The 24,223-nt window shown below is 39.7% G+C and overlaps 1 protein-coding gene across 1 annotated transcript; it reads right to left on the bottom strand.

Annotated features, from left to right (window-relative positions):
• Positions 1 to 9,263: 9,263 nt before the first annotated feature.
• RAB32 (RAB32, member RAS oncogene family) lies at positions 9,264 to 23,963 on the bottom strand. Its single transcript, XM_036413852.2, has 3 exons — positions 23,641 to 23,963; positions 13,003 to 13,280; positions 9,264 to 10,112 (listed from the first exon to the last, which is right to left on the bottom strand). The coding sequence occupies exons 1-3, from the start codon at positions 23,885 to 23,887 to the stop codon at positions 9,963 to 9,965; spliced, it is 675 nt and encodes a 224-aa protein (XP_036269745.1). The 5' UTR covers positions 23,888 to 23,963; the 3' UTR covers positions 9,264 to 9,962.
• Between the last annotated feature and the right edge of the window lie 260 nt (positions 23,964 to 24,223).

Raw genomic sequence — 24,223 nt, 5'->3', positions numbered from 1 at the left:
ATGAAATTTGTATCAGCAAGGAGTGAGTTTTCATATGCAAGCACTGTATTTTACAGCTGGAAAGGTCTTAATGACCTTGTTTAATCTACTTGTTCATTTTACAGAGAGAGGAAAAAACAGAACCTCAAAAGGCAACGTGAGTTCTCAAAGTCACTCAGCTGGTATAGAATACTTATTAATCATTTACTCAATATAGCAAATATTTACTGAGCACTAGGTGCTAGGTGACATTTAAAGGGCTGAAGATAAAACAGTCAACAATAAAAAATAGACTCGGTTGTGTGGAATTTACAGTCCCTTTGGAAGAGCTAGAAAACGAAAGTGCAAGTCTACCATATGACACATAATTAGTAAGTGCCATGAAGAAAAATGAATCAGGATAAGGCTGGGTGATAAATAATTTATTGTTCAAATTGGGACAATTTTTAGTCTAACAGGAATTGAAAACTGATGGGATGCCAGGTCAGCAGGCATAAGCAGGGGTGTCTCTCCTGGGTGGATGAAGATATAAAGTCACACAAATGAATTGGACTGGGAGTGCTGAGGTGGTGAGTCAGGCTTATTTCATATCAAGTGGTGGGTCACAAATGACATGGTGACACCTGAGGAAAGACCTGACGTCAGTGAAGGAAGGAGACATGCATTTATTGGAAGTAAACTGTTGCAGGCAAAGAAAACAACAATGAAAAATCTCTAAAGAGGGAGGCATTTGAAGAAAGGAGGTCAGTGTGGTTGCTAAAGAGAAAACATGGGGAAGAATTTGTTGCAGGCAATGAGGCAGGATGATTTAGGAATTTTTAAGCTATTAAAATTATTTAGGTTTACTGTGCTTACTAAAAAGAAGCCACTTGTTAGCTATGAAACAAGGAGTGACATTATCTAACTTATTTTAGTCTAATAATCTGGCTGCCCTATTGCAAATTTATCAGCAAGAAGAACTGCCTAGTTATAAAACTGAACAAAAGCTGTACATGGCTTTTACCTGAAAATTTTATTGCTAAAGTTAAAGAAGATTCAAATAAATGAAGAGATACATCATTGTAGACTATAAGACCAAATATTATTAAAATGTTAATTTTCCCCAGAATTCTATAGAATCAGTGCATTTTCAATGAAAACACAAGAAGGTTATTTTTTGTTATAAATTGACAATCTAATATTGATGCTTATATAGGTAGGCCTATGATTTAAAACAATATATTTTTTTTAAATTGTAAATCAACAAATTTGGAAGATATGTTTTATTTCAAGAATTACTATAAAGCCATAATAATCATTAATATGGAATAGAAAAATAGATTAATCAAAATAGAAAGTCAGAAATAGATACATATAAAGAAAATGTGGTAAATTAATTTTTTAAAATATACCAATTAAATTTAATATGGATAGGAAAGATTATATGTGTTTTTCAACATATAGTACCAGAACAATTGGATTTCTACATGGAAAAAACTGTAACGTGATCCATTACACTATTCCATATACAAAAATGAACTCGAGATAGAATGCTGATCTAAATAAAAAATTCAATCTAAATGTTTTTTTAAAAATATCAGACAATATCTCAGTAATCTTAGAGTATTCAAAGACATTTTAGAGCACAGAAATTACTAACCATAATAAAATTATTTGATAAACTAAACTTCATTGAAATTAAAAACTTCTGTTCAAAAAGTCATTATTAAGAAAAATTAAAAGGCAGACCTCAATGAGATAAATATATTGCAATATATTTATGCAAAAAAAAGATTTGTACTTCAAATATTTAAAGTATTTTTAAAATTCAATAATAAAAAGACAACAAAATTTGGCAAAAAATTCTGGCATTTACAAAATAAGGTATATAAATGGCCAATAAGTACAGTCATTAGGGTAGTGTAAATTAAAACCTAATGAGAAAAAAATAAAACAAAAGCAATGAGATATAATAAGTAGACATAGATCTTTTACAATGCTGAAATTAAAAAATAAAGCCCCACTATAAATAATATAGTGGATTATTCTATGCCAACCTGGTCATCTTGAGGACTACATTTCCCAGAATTTCCTTTTCTGTTTTAGATTTGGCCAAAAGAGGTACGATTATGTATGATTTAAAGCATACAAATGAAACAGTGGGCATTACTCTTATTGGTGTCAGATTTAGTGCTAGAGTGAAACAGCTGTGTCCATTGTGTCACAGTATGATCACATTTTGCCAGGTTGTCCAACCTATTATCCAGGCTGATTAACAGTAGTCCCAGTTCTACTATCAGATACTTGATTGTGGGCCGCCCCACCCCCCCCAAAAAAATGGTAACTACACCACAGCAACAACTTCCCATAGAGATTGCCATGAACTTCCTCTTCTTGGTCCTACTGCAGTGACTGGATATACTTGTTTCTCATTATTTCCTGCAAGTTCTAACTTGTCTGCGTGCATCAATACACTAGGCAGACTCACTGGTGACTCTTTTTCTGATCCTTCCTCAACCTGTCCATGTAGTCTCACTTTTGTATAAGATTTAATTTATATCATTAATTTTTACCAATAACACTCATAATAGCTTGATTACTACAGTTCTTGGCACTCATCTGCACTTGGATCTGATTTAAATAAATATCCTCAACTCTGAATCTGATGTCACCAATGAAATGAAACTTGGGAATTCTGAAATGAGAATGATTATATTTTTCAAGAGAATAAAAATGATTTATGGCTAAAGAGCTAGAGAAGACTGTGGTAGATTGTAGAAAGGCCTCAAATACTTTCTATTCCAAAATGACCTTTCAGTTCTTCCCATTAAAGTTGGAGTCTATTACTTCATCCATTAAATATGCTCTTGACCACGAGACTTTCTCTGGCTACTGGGACATTAGCAAACATGAACCCAGAGGAGTGCTGGAAAGTGAAAGTGTATTGGAGCTTGCTTTCTCTCGCTGATTCTGTATCCTAGCTGCCACGTAAATGACTCCTGGCTAAACTTTGGAACACTCAAGCCCAAGCCCTGCCTGTCATGCCAGTTGACAAGGAGGCACCACCAAGTACACAAGTGAAGCAATCCAGTTCCAATAAGCTGGCTAGAGTGGTGTTATTTTTTTTGCTCTAATTTATCTAGACGTTTAATTTGAAGCAAAAAAACAAACCAATACAAATATCAAATGTTGAGAGGAGTCCAAGCAACTGAAATTCTAAGTCACTGATAATGGGAAATGATTCTGCAAAACTATTTGTCAGTTTCTTATAAAGTTAAACACAGACTTACCTTAATATCCAGCAATTCCAGAATTAGGCATTTATCTAAGAGAAATCAAAACACATGTTCACATCAATAGACATGTAAGAAAGTGCACGGTAGCTTATTCATAATAGCAAAAATTGGAAATGACTAAATTTCCATCAATAGGAGAATAAACAAAATATGATAACTTCAATAATACTATTCAGAAATAAAAAGGAATTAACCATGTATAGATACATACCGGATAAATCATAAAAACATTAAGTTTAATGAATGAAGCAAAATATAAGAATATTTGCTATGTAATTCCATGTATACGAAGTTTCAGGAGAAATATAAAAGGAAAGAGAAACAAGGGAGAATGATATATTGTAGTTAATCCTCCTTTATCCATGAGGGATGCTTTTCAAGTGAATGCCTAGTGAGGAGGTTCTGAGGAGACCATTAGATTTCAGGCATAATTATTGATATAGGTTAAATTTACTAATTTTCTTCCATCTGTAACATTTAACTCTGAATACAAGTTAACATACATCTTGATGCAAGATGATTATTTTGATCATCTATTGCTGTATAACAAACCAGCCAAAAGTTAATAGCTTAAAACAATCTTTTTATTACTCCTTGTGGTTCTGTGTGTTGATTAGAATCATCTGGGTAGTTCTGGTCTGGAGATGTCACCTGGGGCCACAGTGAATGGGTGATTCTATTGGGCTGAGACATCCAAGATGGCTCGCTCACACGGCTGCCACTGATGCTGGCAGAAGGCTGGAACTCAGCTGGGCATGTTGACCACAGCGCCTCGCATGGCCCCACATGTCGCCTGGACTTTTCACAGGGTGGCAGCTACATTCAGAGAGGCAGAGTTTGGGAGTGAGTGGTCCCAGAGAGAAGAAGCAAAAGCTGCTTGTCAGCCCTCAGTAGGGCTAAGCCTAGAACTGGCATGGTGTCACTTCTGCCACCATCTAGGGCTTATGCAGTCATAGGGCCAGACTGGATACAGGATGAGGAGATTATATACTCCAATTCTCCAAGGAGAGTCACAGAAATTGGGGCCATCTTTAATCCACTAAGTCTTTTGTCAATAAACAAAGTTATGGATTACACAAAAACATTTTTTGGGGAAATCTATGTCTACCATTTTTTTTCAATGCTTATCTCAATGGTATGCTAGCTAATATGGCAAATAACACCACATTTAAAATCAGATTATAGGCCCCATTCTATATTCTTTTTTATTGGGGATTGCTTACTTCTTCCATATGGTACAGCTTTAAAGACACAACTTTAGCAAACATATTTGCTCCTTCCTTACAGGCTTTCCCCCCATTTACCTGTGTGAAATCCAAGTCAGAATGTCTTTCACATCATAAAGCAAGATCTCTCTACCGGTAGGCCACGTTTCCCCTCTCGCATCATCAGCTACATTCCACACTGAGCATTGAATGTGAACCTGGACGATCTTTTATTATTTATTCTGAATTTCTAGCCTCTGCCTCATAAAATTACAACTGTGTGGGAAGCAATTTCTGTTCAGGTCAGAATTCTGTTGAAGCCATGCAAGTACCTTGCCCAAAGCAATAGAAAGAACCACTGTGTCATACCTGCAGCTTAACACCTAGCTCTACAAATTACACAGGTAAAACTTCCTTTTCATACAGGTGAGCAGTTCAAGTGTCAGAGCAGGGATGATCCTATATGAGCTGACTCAATACACAAAGATATACATCCAAACTTCGGATTTAGTGTTTGCCCTTTTATTAGCATTTACTTGTTATTGGAAATTCATTTTTAAGTGTCCCATCAAACATGTTACTATGTTTTGTGTAGAAGAATTTACTTATTATAATCTATTAGAGGTAAGATTTTGATTCTGACGTTATCTGCAGCTCAGAAGTTTCTATATGTGGGGTTTTGTATAATTTATTTTTCAATATTTTGTAACTTTAAATTTTCCCCTTGGCCTGAAATATATATCCACATTGTTTTAATTTACTTGGTTTGATTGTGTGCCTTCTACTGTTTTCTGATCGTACTTGGTTTATGATGAATGTTGTCAATTTGATTTCTTTCAAAATTTGAGGTTTCTCCATGGCTAGCCCATGGTGACCTTTGTGATTGATTTTTCCATGGTTATTGAAAAACAATATGTTTTGGGAAGAAAGTGTGTGTGTGTTTGCAGAGGATCTATCTTATGTTACTTTGTATGTGAGTGAGAAAAATTCAACTGGAGTTGTATACTACATTTTTTTCTTAATACTTCCTAGAATTTGTTTTATGAATATTGATGACTTGTGTAACAACATTTATAACTTAAATTCTCATTGTGTATTCCTTTCTTTGTAACAACATGTTCTCCTGTTTCACACTTGGTGTTTTTTGCCATGCATGATTGATCTATGTGCCTTTTGGGGTTTGTTTGCATAGCCTTAATATGCTCTGCCCTATTATTTTCAAACTATGAGTCACTTTAGTTTAACATATTCTGAGTATACCAATTGTGAGAGTTCCATTGTCCATTCTCCCTTTTGTTCTCTGATTTAAAAAAATATATATTTCCATTTCTTTTTGTAATTTTTATTCTATCTCTCTTACCATTCTTTTATTTTTTTAATCCTCACTGGAGGATATTTTTCTGTTGGTTTTTAGTGAGAGTGGAAGAGAGAGGGAAAGAAATATCCATGTGATAGAAACACACTGATTGGTTGCCTCCTGCAGGAGCTCTGACCAGGGCCCGGGCTGGGGAGGAGCCTGCAACCAATGTATGTGCCCTTGACCAGAAATGAACACCTCGAACCCTTCAAGTCTGCAGGCTGACACTATCCACTGAGCCAAACTGGCTAGGGTTCTCTTACGGTCTTTGATGGAAGTAGACTACAGTAATAATTGTTTTAGTGAAGAATTGTTGTGAAAAGTGAATATAGCGTCCAGCATTTGTTCTGTAGCAGCCATTGCAGAGGCAATGTGCACCCAGGCGGTGTGAGGGCCCCCCTCCCTTCCCCCTGCCAAGCTCCCTCCTGGGAACCACACAGCTTCTCAGCATCAAGGCCTATCATTGCTCTACCAGGGGTCTTCAAACTTCTCTCATTATGAGAATCACCTGGTGGAGTTGTTAAAACACAGATTCCCGGATCCCAACTATAAGAAGTGCTATCAGGAATCTGTGTTTTAACACCTCCACCAGGTGATTCTCATAATGAGAGAAGTTTGAAGACCCCTGCAAACTGTGACTGTGAGCACCTGTGCCTCATCTCCATTTACTTTGTGCATTCCTGCGTTTACTGCAGGTTAGTGTTATTTTAGGAATTAGGTTGTGTGTGTTGTTTAGCATGATTTGGCAGGTTCCTTTTTGGGTCTGGGACAGCTCAAAAGTTTTTCCATATAAATTCATGGTAATTGCTTCTTCGCTTTCCACCATTTGGCTTAGGAAAGGTTTCATAAGAATGCTGCACCTCCAGCTAATGGGAGAAACCGGTATACAAACACTTAAACCTCTAGGGCAGGTTTGGCAGTGAAACGAAAATTCAAAGACAATGGATTCAATATGGGAAGTGCCAATGGACTTGTAGGTCAATACCAGATGGTATTTAGGTGACAGTTTGGAGGCAGTAGATTGAATTACTAACATTCCAGCGGTTTTTTAAAAAAATATGTAACTCTAACCTCTATCATCCACATTTCTACCTCTTCCATACAGACCATATACACACAGCTTGGAGAATCAGAAATAAGAATGGTGGCTTAATCATCTTTAAAAACAAAATCCTGTACAAAGAAATGGGTAGTTCATATAATTTCACATGCATATAAAGCCTGTTCTTTAAATTGCACAATTTAATATATATATATATATATATAACCATGAAATATATAATATATATAATATATATATATATAGTGATTGATTTTTTCATGGTTATTGAAAAATAATATATTTTGGGAAGAAGGTGTGTGTGTGTGTTTTATATATATATAAAAAATCAGAGAGGGAGAGGGAGACAGAAACATCAATGATGAGAGATTATCTATGATTTGCTGCCTCCTGCCTGCATCACACTAGGGATTGAGCCAACAACCCAGGCATATACATTTTTAACTCTGAGCTGAATAACTCCAGCTATTAATTTTAGGAAAGTTAACTGAATTAGCAAATGAACATAACTAATGGACACAGACAGTAGGGGGGTGAGGGCATGTGCTGGGGATGGGGGTGGCTGGGGAGAGGTCAATGAGGGGAAAAGGAGACATATGTGATACCATATGTAATACTTTAAACAATAAAAACAAACAAACAAACAAAAAACAAGTGTTGATTGTAAAGGAAAGACCAATAAATAAATGAGGGGGGAAAGTGTTTTTTATATTTTAAAAGTATTGTGTTCTCCGTTGGAAGTCTCCTTTTGATTTCAATGACAGTGCAGGGAATACCCTGATAGGTGTAAAATGAAGCTGTACCACAAAAATATAAACCTTGTCTAAAAAGCCCAAGTCAGCTCTGATCAACATCCACAATTCTAGCCTTTATTGAGATAAAGACTTTGGTGTTTATCATTCTGAATGGCTCACACAGCCTTTCATTTTTAACACACATTTTAATTTAAATGCTACTATAATGCTGCACAGTATCTCCTTGTATGGGTACTGTTCAAGAGCAAACCACAGGCTCAAATGCCATCACTTATGCTAAAGCCCATGACACCAAACTTAGATTTAATACCTGACCTATTGCTGTTTGAGTCCCTCCCAAAAAGGTAATCTTAGTTAACACCCAGAAATGCTCTGGTGAATGAGGTAATGTGTGACCTGGGCCTTCTCATCCCCCACCCCCACCCCCCATTGAAAAAAAAAAAAAAAAGAGGCAATTTGCATATAAAAATTCTGGCTGTCCATCACTCCCCCAAAATGTCTTGGCCTAAAAATAGTCCTTTCTTTTGTTAATAGCTCCCTTTCTTATTAAAACTGTCCCTTTTTGTATAGTTCTTTGGAGAATTCTTCTACTTGCTCTATTGGATGCTGCTGGATTCATGAATTGTTTAATACAAACAATTAAATCTTCCAACTTATGTGGTTAAACTTTGTTTTTTAATAATATACAATTGTGCATTTTATTTTCCCCCTATAGCTAAGCATTTAGCTGTTGTTATTTACTACTGCTATCGTTATTAATTTGTTGCATGTATATCCAAGCAATGGGCTTCTCTATATTCTCCCTTGTACACATAAGCAAATGTTTATTCTGGGTTGATAGTAAGGGAAAATACAAATTAAAAATAGGGCTTAATTCTCCCTGTTGAAAATAAGGGAAGAGACTATACCCACTCCTGCGTCCTCCCTACCTTTTCTGAGAGTATTTCATTTGAAACTTGTAGGTTTTTTCTCTTTAAGTATGTAAATTGATTTGAAAGCTAAATAAGCCTCTGCCAGCTTTCTCAAGGACCTTGAATACATATCAGAAAAGGTCAAAGAGTTATTTAAAAATGTAATATACTATATAATAATCCTATATAATAAAAGGGTAATATGCAAATTATCCCCTTGACCAGGAGTTCGACCAGGGGGCAGGGCCAGCCTGTCTGCCACCAGGGGCCCCCCTCATCCTGGCCATGCAATAATTTGTGCATCGAGCCTCAACTGTACATATTTGTGATTCCCAGGCAAAGCTTAGTTGGTGAAAAGTATGAGCTCCATTTTGCAAACCATGACTATTTATTCCCAGATCAAGCATAATTCTGTGCCTGTCAGATCAAGTGTAATTCGGTGCTATTCCTCCACCCCCACTATTAATAAATGCATGGATCATTCCTATTCAAGTTCATAATAATGTATAAGACAATTTTTTATAGCTCATTTCACATTAGCTTTGGATTATGTAACAAACACCTTTAAATATCCCTCTAAAAAAGAGAAGTTGCACCTTCCACATGATACCATTAAGTTCCTTAGCAATAGAAGCAAAAGTAAACAGACACAAAGTTTTCTAAGGCATAAAAATAGACCCTGGATTGCCCGGTAGAGCTACATTAATTTAAAACAAAGACATCAGTCAAAATATTTATTCTGTTCTTAATTGGGTTGAACGGTAATACAAATATTGTGAGCCAGACGTACCTTTCTCATGTATTATACTTTAAATGCTCAAAACTTTATATAAAACCACAGGACCTTGTTTCTCTCACAATTCACACTATGGAACCTTGGATCTAATCTTTGAATAACTTCTCTCCTTGACCATGACTGTTATAGATATAGGCTCCAGTTAGAAGCTTGTTTTACTGAACAGAAACGTCAAGCCTTCTGTGGCTAACAGTCTAAAAGCCTCCCTCAAAAGCGAAGTTAGAATACAAAAATATGGACTCGTACCATTACTGTAAAAGTGCTGGGAAAGTTTTATTACCACCCCAGTGCTTACACTAAGAGCCACAACGTGCAACTCGTACCAAATCCTGGACATTGTCATTTTCAAAGATGTGAAGAAGGATGTAAACATTATCCTGAACCTGAGGGCAACAGCAATGAGAGAAGCCCGAGTGCTCACTCTATGTCTGGCCATGCTCAGGATAGACACTAATACCCACTTCAGCTAAGGCTCCCATGGCCCTCACAGTCACGTTAAAGCACAGCCCTGGGAAGATCCCAGAGCAGGGCATCCACCATCTCAATCCCTTCTCAGAAATTTGCTCCAAATGGAGAAATGAAGTCAGGCTGCCTCTGGCAAGCAGGAGAGGAGCTGAAGCCACGTCAGCAACACTGCGATTTGCTCTCTGCTGGCAAGGCCTCCTGGTGCAGCTTAATTTTGTCCCCATCGTTGTCTTCATTGGGAAAGCTTTGGTGGTTCATGAGGATGTTCTCTACCAGGAACCGGGCTGCTTCTTCTATGTTAATGTTGTCCTGTGAAGCAAGAATAAGGAACAAGATCAGTTCTATGAATTGACCCACAGAATAAAGCATTAAGAACATTCACAGGAACTAGGAAAGTTCCTCAGCATCATCTTCTCTGACACTGAAGTATTACCCAAGAGTTCAATGCCACTGTATCATGTGGCTATGGAAACCTCTTTTTTTTGACAAAAGATCACCTTTTTAGATGTTCCTATTTTAAACATTTTGCCACTGAGGTTTAAAAAAACGATTTTGATGGTTGCAAATAAAAAAACAATTTTGATGGTTGAAAATAAAAATTCACCCCCCTCTGGGTTGCCACTCACATGAATGGAAGCACTGAAACGAAACCATCCCTGCCTTTGAACATCTAATTCAAGCATTCTGGATACATCTGAAGAAAAATGTCAAGGGGCCACACCACATTAAAATAGGATAAATCCATCCTGTTGCTTCCCCATCTCTGAGTGGTGCCAGAGGAGTGGGTTCTTGGCTTCACACAGGTAAGAATTCAAGGCAGGAGCCAGATAGACAAGAGGTTAATGTGGAAAAGCAGGTTTTATTGAGCACAGAGGACACGTAAATAAAGCCACTCCACAGAGTAGTCTCATTTCCTTCTCTTGTGGGGTCTCATGAGAGAAGGAAAGAGACTCCAACAATTTCTAGAGGTTAAGCTTATATCTGTTCTGTTTATAGTTTCCTTGAAAGTTGCTGGCATGGGGAAAAGTTGGGATTAACTTTAACCATTACAAGGTATATTTTGTGGCCTTGTGCTTTCCCTTTTTTAAGGTATGGGTGGAGTGGTAAGGTACGGGTGAGGAGCTAGTCATCAATCCTTGTGGGACCTTTCCCTGTCCAGAGGCTCTTCCTGGTCTGCTTGCATCTCTGGTCAGCCCAGTTCCATGTCAGGCAGCATCAGGCAGGCCCTTGACTGATTTTGACTTTAGTTGATTTATATAGTCCTCATGCCCCTCCTGTTTTATTAGTAGGAATCATTAATTTTAGATGGCACATGTAAATTGACCTGAGACAATGTTGTAGGTGTGATATCCTTTAAGACTATCCTATGGAATCACTACCTATCACATGTGTGCAATAGATTTATAAGTCGTCATCAATTAGACAAAAAGCAACACAGAGCAAAATCTGTGATTTTTAAAATATATAACTTAATATTTTTAAATAATTTTATTTAGTAAAACTGCAATAATAGTAAAAATTCACCCATATTCCTCAAATGTTAACATTTTAGATAACTGGAGTACAACTATCAAAATCAGGAAGTTAGATAATAGTACTATCAGCATTATTCTATTTATCATATTCAAATTATACCAACTGTACAGGTGAGCAGCTGAATTTTGCGGTCATGTCTCCTGATTCCTTTAATCTGAAACAGTTCCTTAGTCTCCTTATTTTCACGAATTTGACATTCTCGGAGAGTACTTGCCAGAGAATATCTCTTAATTTGGGTCTGCTTGATGCTTCCTTATCATTAAGTTCGTTATGCATTTTGGACAAGAATAAGGCATGCATGATCTGTCCTTATCAGTGTATGAGGCCCACTTGCTTAAAGTTCTGTCTGTCAGGTAGAAGTGAAACTTCTAACACACACACAAACAAGCACCCTCTACCCTCCAGTACTTTGTGCTTTTGATTTTCACTTTTGCTTTCTTGCATATCTAGGCTGTTAAGACTTTCAAAAGTGACTTATGTGTGTGTGTTTATTTTACTTATTGGTTTAAGAGAGGAAGGGAGAGAGAGATGGGAGGGAGGGAGAGAAGGAGAAAGGGAGGGAGGGAGGGAGGGAGGGAGGGAAGAAGGGAGGGAGGGAGGGAGAGAGGGAAGGAAGGAGGGAAGGGGAGAGAGGGAAGGGGGAGAGAGGGGGAGAGAGAGAGAGAGAGAGAGAGAGAGAGAGAGAGAGAGAGAGAGAGAGAGAGAGAGAGAGGAGAGAGAGAGGAGAGGAGAGGAGAGGAGAGGAGAGGAGAGGCGCGGAGGGACGAGGAGAGGAGAGGAGAGGAGAGGAGAGGAGAGGAGAGGAGAGGAGAGGAGAGGAGGGGAGGGGAGGGGAGAGGAGAGGGAGGGGAGAGGAGGGAGAGGGAGGGAGAGGGAGGGAGAGGGAGGGAGAGGGAGGGAGGGAGGGAGGGAGAGGGAGGGAGGGAGGGAGGGAGGGAGGGAGGGAGGGAAGGAGGGAAGGAGGGAAGGAGGGAAGGAGAGAGAGAAACATCAACTTGTTCCACTTATTTATTCATTCACTGATTGATGCTTGTATGTTCCCTGACCAGGGATTGAACCTGCAACCTTAGCATATTGGGACAACACTCTGACCAACTGAGCTAACACACCATGAAAGATAAAAAAAATTAAAAAATAAAATTATCCAGCTTCCCATAATGGTTCAAAGAAAAATTCTCATTCTACTATTCATGAGGAAATATATCACAAATATTGATACTTTCTTCTTGTTCAAATGATTTCATACACAGTTAATATAAAACTCATCAAGTGTCATCCAAATACATCTCTCTGACTCTTTCAATGCCTTTGCTAGCCTTGCACATGAACTACATCTTCACCAGGGTCATGGCCCTAGGTTTTGTTAGCCTTCTGGAAAATTAAAAAAAAATGCTTGTGCTTCACCTCATAAACTCTTGGTGCACGAGACTTCATTTAAAGACTCAAGCTCACAGAAAATGGCATTTGTTATTTACTCTAAGTAACAGCTCATTTTCATTTTAATGTGAAATCTATCCTATTCAACTCCCACTAACCAATTTTGAAAGCATTGCTGCTTTTGACTGAACTTTTTTCTAGGCTTCCAACCAGCACTCACCTAAGTCCACCTAAATACTTCATATTTACAAGCTAACAGCAGGGTGGATACTCAGGCAGATCTCACCTTAGCGGAGGTTTCAAACCATCCAGTGAAGCCATGTTCTTTGCAGAACTGGTCCATCTGGGCAGGACTCTGGCCACCTTCCTTTTTCTGGTCACATTTATTAGCTAAGAGAACAGCAGGGATAGGGCTACCATTTGGAAGATGAACTTTACTGTCCAGGTCACTTTTCCATTTTAAGACGGCCTCAAATGTGGAACCTCTCGATATATCAAAGACTACAAAAGCACCAACAGCTTCTTTATAGTAGACTCGGGTCATGTTGCCAAACCGCTCCTGCCCTAGAAAAAAAATACAGTAAGAGGTTAAACACTCACGATTTAGTCAGGATCCCTATTTAGAGTGAACCTCTCTGACCCTAAGAATAATGGCATAAACACATATTCTCCCATTCCACTGCAATATCAACTGTGAGATTAAAAACATACACATAGAGCTGACTCACAAAGCAGAGTGGCTGATCATGTGGCCTGCATACACAAGGAACTCATTTTTGTTCTGCTTGTGTACAACACGGTGTCCATAACCTTCAAGGTCAGTACTTAAAGTACAGAGTCCATCACTTCCCTCTCTCCTTGGGCTAAGAAAAGAGAGGTACCAAAGGGAAAAAGCAAGCTGGGAGTAGTGGAAGAAGAGACAAGAATAGAAGAAAATGAAGCTTGCAGGAAGAAGATAAGTATAGTGGGTTAATGCTAACCAAAAAGATTGGGACTGGACATGAGATAAAGAATCTCATGCTCTTAACTTATCTTTCACATCTCCACCGGATTTTGACTTGATATACAAGATTGCTCTCTTCTAAAAAGGCAGACACATGCAAAACTATTATTTTAGAACAAAAAGTGGCACCATGGTTGTGCTATTAAAGGAAGGATCAAATTACAGAGTTCTCCAAAGATTTTACTTTTAAAATAATTTAACAGGTTAAAAACTTTTTGGGGAAAATCTATTGCTTACACTATCATATAAGACTTTGCAAAGCATGCTCTTACTATCTGATATCACACTATTCTTGGAGTAGGAAGGTCCTTATCTTCAGCTGACAGATGAAGAAACACGCAAAGAGCTGCTTGACCAGTATTCAGTAGCAATGACTCAAGATGAGACTTGAACCTGGGTCTCCTGACTCCCACATGCCTATGGAAATATGATGCCAGCCATTCTGAACTTGCAGTTGCCTTGACTTTTAAAGCTTATACCTTCAATCAGCCAAGTTACTGAGTAGAGGACTAAGAAAACATGAGTGGCAATCAACATTAATCTGAGATTTATAACTCTGATCAATGTTAAAAAAACACTGCAATAAGACATTTTCCTAGTAAAACACATGATGAAAAGCATGCTTTATCTACATTTTATTGATAGTAACAAATGCAAAGCTACCCTGAATAAATATATTTCTCCTTCAAATTCTACTAAGCCATCATGCACTTTTAGATATTAATGGAATAATGGAAGGATAAAATAATTTTAGCCCCCCCCTCCCCCAAATCTTGATTATTCTGAGATTCTACTTTCCACAAACACATAAGTGAAATTCCCGCAATGCTGAACGCTCCTGGGTTGTGTCCTATGACAGGAGAGGACTGGCTGGAGAAGAAAGCCATAGTTACTCACTACAAAGACAGTTGCATAAGTTTTGTTTTGTGTGGTGTGGACATGTTAAGCATTAAAAGTTTACAGCAATATGGAAACTCAGCAGGACCCAGAAGATCTTCCTCTTTTTTAAAAATCTCATTTTATTGTATTGATTTCAGAGAGAGGAATGAAGGAGAGAGGGATAGAAACATCAATGAAGACAGAATATCATTGATTGGCTATTTCCTGCATACTCCTTACTGGGGATCCTGCCCAAAACTGAGGCATGTTTCCCTGACCAGGAATCGAACCGTGACCTGCTGGTTCATGGGTAGACACTCAACCATTGAGCCACATTGACCGGGCGAGAGATCTTCTCTTCATAGGTCTGAGGAAGTAGTTCAGATGGTGGGAGAACTTTTAAGCAACACCATGTTCTTCAACCAGTCCTGTGGCTATTTCTCCCTGGAGGGAGGAGAACACTTCCATGCTTTCCCGACAAAACACTTAAGTGGACAATATTATAACTGGAAAAGAACAGCCTGTATTATCTAGTCATACCTCTCTTACTTTGTAGCCAAGAAAATAAAACCCCAGGGAAATGAAGTTCCTCAAGTATCCTAGGCTGATTGGTTATCTAGCGTGCTGTCTGATCTGTTGGGCAAATATTTTCTGGATATACACTGCTCCATATGTCCCCATGTTTCCAAACAGATCCAAGGCAGTAAGTACCATAGCATAGCCCTAATGCACAAGTTAACCCTCTGCTCTCTGTCCCTTAAGGCTTTTCTATGGCAGCTAAGGGAAATGTCCCACTGCTGACTACCTGAGTGACCCTGATATTAGGGATGGCCTTTTTCATTCATATTGCTGTGGGCACATTGCCAGCATATTTCAAAGGACTCTACATTGTCTTATCTAGAAGTTACTATCCGTGTTTTTATTATAACTACACATCTTGGCACTGAGAAAGGAGAAAAAGAGCACTGTACCAGTCATCTAGGTTCAGAGAAATGTAAAGATGCTCACCTTACCTGGAGGGATGACCCCTAGGGTACACATGTTACCAAAAGTATTAAAATGCTTATCTAATATCTGGGAGTATCCAACTCTAATAACTCTGAAAAGAAGTTGAGACAAGTACTGCATTCTTGAACCATTACCAGAAACACAGGCCACAGATGCTTTCTCTTAGGATTTTAATCACTGGTTTCCTTTAGTTTGCTAATGTTTGTCTCCATATTTTATGTTCATACCCCACTTACTAAATAATATAAACGTTTCTAAATGTTGTTTGAAACTCAAAATATAAATTTCACAATTACAATCAAGTCAAGCACTGGGACAATTGGTGCCTAGTTTTCCAAGTATAAATGCTTACTTTTTCCCATGCACTGAGCTACATATTCTTGCACAAGGTGACTGGATGAAAATGCATACTTTCTAGTGAGTGCATGTGAAACCATTTACAAAAATCCTTAAATATCACTGTGCACTTCAGAGATGAAGTTCTTCTAACAAGCTGATATGGTTGGCGACTGATAGGTCAAGACCCAGCCAAAATTTAAGTCCAATCATTGGTTCTAAAAGGATAACTGTATGTCCACTTAACACTTTATACAGCTTGAATTAGGTAATAATGTGGTGTTGTAATGTGTCTTGGGTTTTACATGTAAGAGGTTATAATTTGTAGCCATGTGAGTATTTTTGTTATTTTTAGGCATCAAGTTTATGACTCATTGTGCTACTAATTTATCAAGCTATTATAAACTTACCCCAGCATTACACTCTAGTATTTAACATGTTAGAATTATAAAGGTATTGTTAAAAGTAAAACAATTTCTTAAACTTCCATAATAATAATCAATAAAAGGATGTGAGAATAGACTGTATGCTAGTTGCACATTCCCCCTGTCCCCTGCACTGACTTGCATAATTTTCCATAAAATGAGTGTACTATTCTCAGTAAGAGAAGTTTAAAAGATAATGCATCAAATTAGCACCATCTGAGTGTAGATTTGATATGCACTGAATTTCACAGTTTAATAATGTACTAGTAAGAAGGGGAGTTACATGATATAACACAATTCCATTCATTTCTCTAATTTTCTTATTTTTTTAATGTGTTTTTATTTATTTATTTAAAGAGAGAGGAAGAATGATGGATATAGAGAGAGAAACATTGGTGAGAGGAGAATATTGATATGCCACCTTCTGCACGGTCCTTACTGGGGACTGAGTCCACAACCCGGGCATGTGCCCTGATGGGGAATGGAACCAGTAACCTCTTGGTTCATGGGTCAACACTCAACCACTTAGTCCTATGTAAAATGATAGGGAGATAACATAACAATGGAACCTTTGTCAGAAATATCTGGATCCATGCTCCATCTTTGTAAGTCAGTGACATAATAGCTGTCCTCAACTTTAGTACAAATCAGATCACCCATGGGGCTTGGTAAATTGCAAATTTTCAGGCCTCATCTCTGGGAATTCTAATTTGCTAAGGATGGAGGATTTCTAATTACCTACCCCAATATCCCATTACATAATTTTATTTGGAAAAGCAATATAAAAATGTTTTTAAAAGCCCTAGATTTCCTAGCATGTACATTTGATTGAACCACAAAAATATGAACTATGGCCAAGGAATAGCTGAGTGGTGAAACTTCAGCTTCAATCCATAAAAACTTTATGGTTCTTTCTGCTCACCAGCCTTGGATGGCTCAACCACACACTTACTAGTTGAGTTAACTGACTTCATGGTGATGTTTGTCAGATGAAGCCAAGTCTGTTGATACAGTTTGATGCTAAATAATCTGCCTTTTAAGAACCTCCCATGAGTCTGATGGAGGAGGCACCATATAACCACACTAAAAACAAAACAAAACAAAACAAAACACCAAAAAAACCCTCATACATTTAGCTTAATTTCAAGAAGCACTAGAAAACATCACTGCATAAGATGCTTAAGGCAAATATCTGGATAGAAGTTAATGTAAAGAATGGGAAGAAGAGAATGTAAGGCCATATATCAGTTAAGAAGACCAATAGAGATCCTTAAATTAACCCCCTGTTAGCCATTTATTTTTATGTGGTTCTATCTGGTTCATCTCATGCAAAAGAGTGAGGAAATTACAGATTCCTAGTCTCCTGGATTGCAAAGGGTCAAAAAGCTTTTTTGACAATATAATTGAATAAAATTATAAAGCACCTTTATTTTCCTTGAACTTTTATGTCCTTCAGAAATTTCCCTACATTTATGCTTTTACTATTTTTATTATCATTCAAGGTAAGATCTCTACAACCATAATACAACTTAAACTTGTCAACTTACCCACTCCCTATTAGGTAAGTGTAGTTTAAGTGTGAAATCCTTACTATTTTAAGAATATGCTATTTTGGGGTTACAAATCTAAGGCCTTCAAAGTCTTCCTCTTTGCAAGTATACTTTCAATCTGTCTTAATAAATGCCTAGAAGTATATATTAATTAAGCTTTTTATTTTCTACATTTTATGAAGCTTTGATATCCTAGGGCCTTGTGGACCAAGGGAAGGACTGACCCTCCCAGGGTTAGCTAGTTCTTAGATTTAGAGACAATTTGCTGAGAGCATGTCTTTGATATGTAAACCAACCAATACAGAGTCCATACACTCCATCAGCCTCCTGGTTGCAGGCTCCTGCATTCCAGGAGTCTATCCTCAGGCACTAAATCATCCCACAGCCAGCAACTAGACAACTAGGGACCACCTTATATCCCAGCCCTCTGAAATTTTTCCAACTACCCAAACTTAAGTTTGCTCAGCTTGTCTATGCTGCCTTGTCTATGCACATTCCCTCCTATAAGAGCCACAATCAGGGCTCTTGCTCAGGCTTTCCCTTCACACATCTTGCCACCTGACCAAGGAGGTCCTCCTCTTGGGAACCATAAGTAACAAACTTTGTTTACAATGGCTGTAGGCTCCTGATGGGTAGACCCCATCATACCTGAATAAAAATGAAGTCCTGGGAACATTTAAAAATAGAATAAGGATCATTAAAATTTCATATGAAAAGCTTAAGAAAATTGAAAGATCAGGATAACACATAGATGAATAAAAGATCTCCCAAAGTATATTTGAAAATAACATTGCATCTCTAGACAAATGCGTGGCTTTACCAGTGTAATCAGTAATGTCACAGAGACCAGGTAAGCATCTGTAATTACTACCTTGCTTTTCCTGGATGTGCTCAGAATATTTGCAAATTTAGACAAGAATTTATACTGCTGTTTTATCACCAGTAAACTCCAAATTGGACATACTATTAATAGCTGATTGTTTTCATATCTCAGTCATGAGACCTGTACAGTGCTATTGATACCTATTTTTTCTTGGTCAAGTTACTACACCTCACTGTATTTAGACTATGGGATCTCTAAAAGTTTATAATTTAATTCAAACAACAGAATGATTAGGAAAATGGTTGGGAGCAAAGTCAAGTTTTAGTACTTTTTACCAGTGGTCTATCTATACAGCTAACCTGAGCACCTTTTTGCTTGGGTTAATTGAGGCAACTAAGAATGGTAACATATTTAAAGAAATAAAGAAAGAAATAATAATAATAAAGGAAAGGCAATCGGCATATCATTGTCAGGGAATTTCAAAATGAGTAACACGTATGTTATCATGCTGACCATCCTGCCTGTGCAATTGTGAATGCACAGTACTGATTGGGGCACCCAAAAGTGTCTCAGGACTCAGAAATTGGGGAAGACTGAAAAATGTAAAAGGGACAATAAGCTTTGCTTGTAATTCAGTAAAGCAGGTGCACCTGAGTAAGACTGGGGATGGCAGAGTTGTACGGGAGTCAGATGTAATACATTCTTTTAAAATCCCTATAAATGAGCTACTAAGTAACTGACCACCAATAAGCCCTTGGAAAGTTACTGTAGTAGTCACTGTTTAAGACAGAGACTGTACAAACTACATAGACTAAGTCCTTAGAGCCCTGCTTCTTCCTATTTAGAAGAAACTTGGACATTAATAATCCCTGACTTTATTGTATCTATATTTTGAATGTCAAGAATACATCAGAGGTAATAGTCCAGATTTTGTTCATAAAGGGTTAAAAGTTATAAAATACGACAAGAACAGGCCAATAGGTATAGTACTTGACAATATGCAAGATGAAACAAGAAAATCAAGGTCAACATTCAAATCTAGGATGGGAATTGAAAAAATACACACTAAATCTATGTATAGTTTATATAATTTAAAATGTCTTCCAAGCATGCATTTTATGTTTTGGTTAATAATATTTACATGAACTTCAGGGTAGGCTTTTGTTGATTTGTTCTATGGCCCAAAGGAATGTTACTCGGATTTTTATAAAGAAATTTTAATCCCCAAAATGCCACTTGGCATAAGGATTATTTTGAACTAAAGGCATCTTTTTGTTCAATTTATATTTAAATATTTATGGTCTGTCCAGTTGGTGTGGCTCAGTGGTGGAGTGTTGACCATGCACCAAGAGGTACACTGGTTTGATTCCTGGTCAGAGCACATGACCAGGTTTCGAGCTCGATCCCCAACAGGGGCTGCGCAGGAGGAAGCCAATTGATTTTTCTCTCTCGTCAATGTTTATCTCCCTACTCCCTTCCTCTATAGAAAATAAACAAAAACATTTAAAAAACAAACAAACTATGTTTTGGTACTTGGGGTTTCATTTCCTTAAGAGGGCTCTTGGGTCATGTAAAACTTACATTAAGTAAATTTCTACTGTTAACTTATCATATCAATTTGATTCTCAGTCCCAGCTGAAAACTCTAAGAGGTATATAGATAAAAATCTGCCTCTCCTAAAAATGAAAATCACTTCAATGAATACATGGTTAAATTATATTAGATTTAACTCGACAAAATTTGTTTGTTTATTTGTAAAGATTTAGTCTAAACCAGCCATTCAACCTACATCGAAAATTCTATAATTACTAACAAGCTTATAATAAGTAGTAAGTCAAATACTACTTCACCTATAATATATAATAAATTAAGATCAGAGACATCTCTTGCTACATCTTAATTACGTATGAATTTATTAAATACCTTGCCAGAGACTTCAACATCCTATATAATAAAACTCTAATATGCAAATCGACCAAATGGCAGAACAACTGGTCACTATGATGCACACTGACCACCAGGGGGCAGATGCTCAACACAGTAGCTGACCCTTGGTGGTCAGTGCGCTCCCACAGGGGGAGTGCCACTCAGCCAGAAGCTGGGCTCATGGCTGGTGAGAGCAGCAGCAGCAGCAGCAGCAGCGGCGGTGAGAGCCTCTCCTGCCTTTGTTTCAGGCAGGCGGTAAGGAACGAGGGGTCCCAGACTGCAAGAGGGCACAGGCCGGACTGAGGGAATCCCCCCTCCAGTGCACGAAATTTCATGCACCAGGCCTCTAGTTAATATATTTCAGCAGCAGTCTCAAAACAGGCATGAATTAAGATACAGCAATTGCCTAACACAAAAATTATTATATTAAACTGTATCTGTATTTTAAAACCACATTCATTTGATGGATTAAGAAAGGATTCCCTAAGGCCTGTACAAGAGTCACTATTTTTCTTATTTTGAAGAGTTTAACTGGAACTGCTTGGCCACATTTACAAAAAACATTTGGACAACTCCTGCCTGTCACACTTGCCAAAGCTCTCAAGTACAGAGAGTGGACATAATCTCTTTACCACATTTCCTAACTCTACATTAACAGAAAAACTAGATCATATTAACACCAGACCTTATGTTAGTCATATCAAGTGGCCAGCTGTACTTACTATTTTGCAATTAAGGACTATTTCTGTCCTTTGAGATTTAAATATTATTACTTTATTACTACATAAGGCAAATATGTTTGTACAAAGGGAACTTTTTGGAGTGGCCCCCAGTTTGCCTTCATTACATCATTACTACTTCATTCCAATGGTATGGGTTAGGATTCAAATACCCAAACCAAACACAGTTAACAATGTAGCTCTTTAAATCTTAAGTTAAAGCCAAGTTATTTTTGTCTCTCACTGTTCTTATATATTAATATTCCATCTCTGAAAACCTATTTATAAGGCGACCCTAATAATTTCCAATTACCTCGTAAATTTAATTTTGTTAATTGCAGGTGTGTTTGGGCTGAATGGTCTCTAACATCCAGGAATTCATTGGGGGATGGGGAGGGGTAGTGGTGATGGTGGTGGTATGTGTGTTTTAAGGCAAAAGTGCAAGAATATTCCATTTGGGCTGATATGTATCAGAATCCGATATAGACCATGTGTCCTTCCTGGCTGTACAGGTCTTTTCAGGAAGAATGAAAAAAGAAGAGGTGATACCCAGAAAGAAAACTCTGATGTTTTTGCTTTCCCCAAGTCTCTAAACAGCAGCATTTTTCCTTGAAGCTTAAAAACCCAACTGTGCCTTATAAACCTTCCATTTGCCTGCACTGGGACCTAATCATAATTTAATAGCTAAATATCGCGTTATTTAAATGAAGACTAATGCAAAGTCAACAAGCCTCCTACACAGGGGCTTAAAATCACCTTCCTGGAAATCCACAGCTACACTGAAGATTCTGGGAGAATGATTCTCACATGGCCGGCAACCGTTAGAATCCAGGACTGTCACAAAGCAATACTACTGTTCAGAAGTGTTCTGTGAAATAGCAGGAAGTGTTTCGAAAGAAGCCTCTGGCTTCAAAAGATGACTTTTCAAACGAACTTTTGGTTTTCTGGAACCAAAAAAAACCCAGCTGATGATCCCCCTTTCTCTGGGGGACGGATGACCATAAATGTATTCTCGTATCTGAAGTAGGGAAGTCTGATCTTAAATAAACGAGGACCCAAGTTATAGTTTTTCAGTCCTTTCTCATAGGTAATAAGCGTTGGATGAAAAGGGCACTGCCTTGCCTCACTCACAGACCTGTGTCCCCACGGTCCCTGTCCTCCCCCACATGGGTGACCAGAGAAGGTGTGGGCTTCGGTTTATGCATTTACAGGGTCGAGGATGGCCTCTCCAACCCTGAACGTGCCCCAGCCCAAATACGGAGCTGCTTAGCACTGGTGATAATTGGACAGGGCACCGCTTCCATATTTAGACTTACCAAAAGTTGACATTTTTTTAATACCCACATCCCACCCACCTCACCACCCGGAGTTCAAGTGTTCACAAATTAGAGCAAGGAGAAGAGGCACCCCTCAAAGAGGGGTGTTATGCTCCCAAATGACAGCTGAAAGCAAATGCCAGGAAAGCAGATGGGGGAGGGAGAGGGGAGAGAGAAGCTGGTGCAGGAGTGGGGCGCTAGATGCTGGTTTAGAGAGAGGAGCACCGAGTTTCAAGAGATGCCTTCCCAAACCTTTCCTGGGGTGGCCTGACCTGGAAATGAGAGCAGTCCTTGCAGAGAGGAGTTTCACTCACAAAGAAGAGGGGTCTGGGATCACCCCAGGCAGGGGGGTGAAAACCGTCCTGGCAAGAACCTGGTTTCAGTTTGGTTATTATGTCACTACCTAGAGGAGTCACTTTGAGTCAATCCCGGACTTCAGTTCTCATCGGTGAGGGTGAAAGCTGAAGGGAGCAGCCGGCCAACCTCCCGCGACCCTCTCCCGGTGCTGATAAGCTTGTCCAGGCTCAGAGTTCAAACTTCTGCTGCAGAGGCCCGCTAGGCTTGCTCCCCTCGGGCCAGGGGGGCGCGCTGAGCCAGGGCTCTGCTCCATCCCTCGCACAGCAAACGCCTTCCCCAGACTCAGCAGGAGCATCTCACGGGGCTCCTGAGCCATGCACTGACTTCCCTGGTCCTGCGGCTCAAGTCCCCAGCTACCGCGCGGTCCCCTGTCCTGCTCCGCTGGGGACTCGGGCCACTCCCTCCCCCGTGCGATTTAGTCTCTGTTCCAACGGTGCCTAGGCGAGCCCAGGGGTCGAGAGGAAACCGAGCAGGGTCCCCCGGCCCCGGGGTCCCGGTGGTTGGCGAGCCTGGCAGACGCCCCTGCCCCGAGCCCGCCGCCCGCCGCCCGCCCGCCGCGGGCTCCCCGCGGGCGCCGCTCACCCGCGATGTCCCACAGCTGCAGGCGCACCAGCGTGCGCTGGTCCCAGTGGAGGACCTTGAGCGCGAAGTCCACGCCGATGGTGGCCCGGTAGTGCTGGGAGAAGAGCTGGTGCACGTAGCGCTTGATGATGCTGGTCTTGCCCACGCCCAGCTCGCCGATGACCAGCACCTTGAAGAGGTGCTCGCGGGTCTCGGGGGCCTCGGCGGCCGCCCCCCGGCCCAGGTCCCCGGCTCCGCCGCCCGCCATCGGCGCCCGGGCCCCGCTCCTCCTGCCCGCCGCCCGCCCTCCGCCGCCCGGGCCCGGCCCCCGCCCGCCGTCGGAAGAAACTTCGTCGACGCCGCGCCCGCGACGCCGCCTGATCGGTCACAGGACCCGGAACCGCAGGCCGCTCGCTGCCCGTGCGGGGCGGGGAGGGGGCCGGGCTGGCCTGGGGGGAGGGCCGACTCGCGGCGGGTCCTCCCCCCGGGGCGTCGCCAACCCGCCGGGGCGGCCCGGAGCCCGCGCGCCCCCTAGTGGCCAGTCCTCCGGCAACTCGCTGATGGCAAAGGCGCGTGCAGGTGGTTCAAGGTCAGCCTGACAAAG

Source organism: Pipistrellus kuhlii, unplaced genomic scaffold, assembly GCF_014108245.1.
Source record: "Pipistrellus kuhlii isolate mPipKuh1 unplaced genomic scaffold, mPipKuh1.p scaffold_m20_p_5, whole genome shotgun sequence".
Lineage (NCBI taxonomy): Eukaryota > Metazoa > Chordata > Mammalia > Chiroptera > Vespertilionidae > Pipistrellus > Pipistrellus kuhlii.
This window is presented reverse-complemented; position numbering and strand designations above follow the sequence as displayed.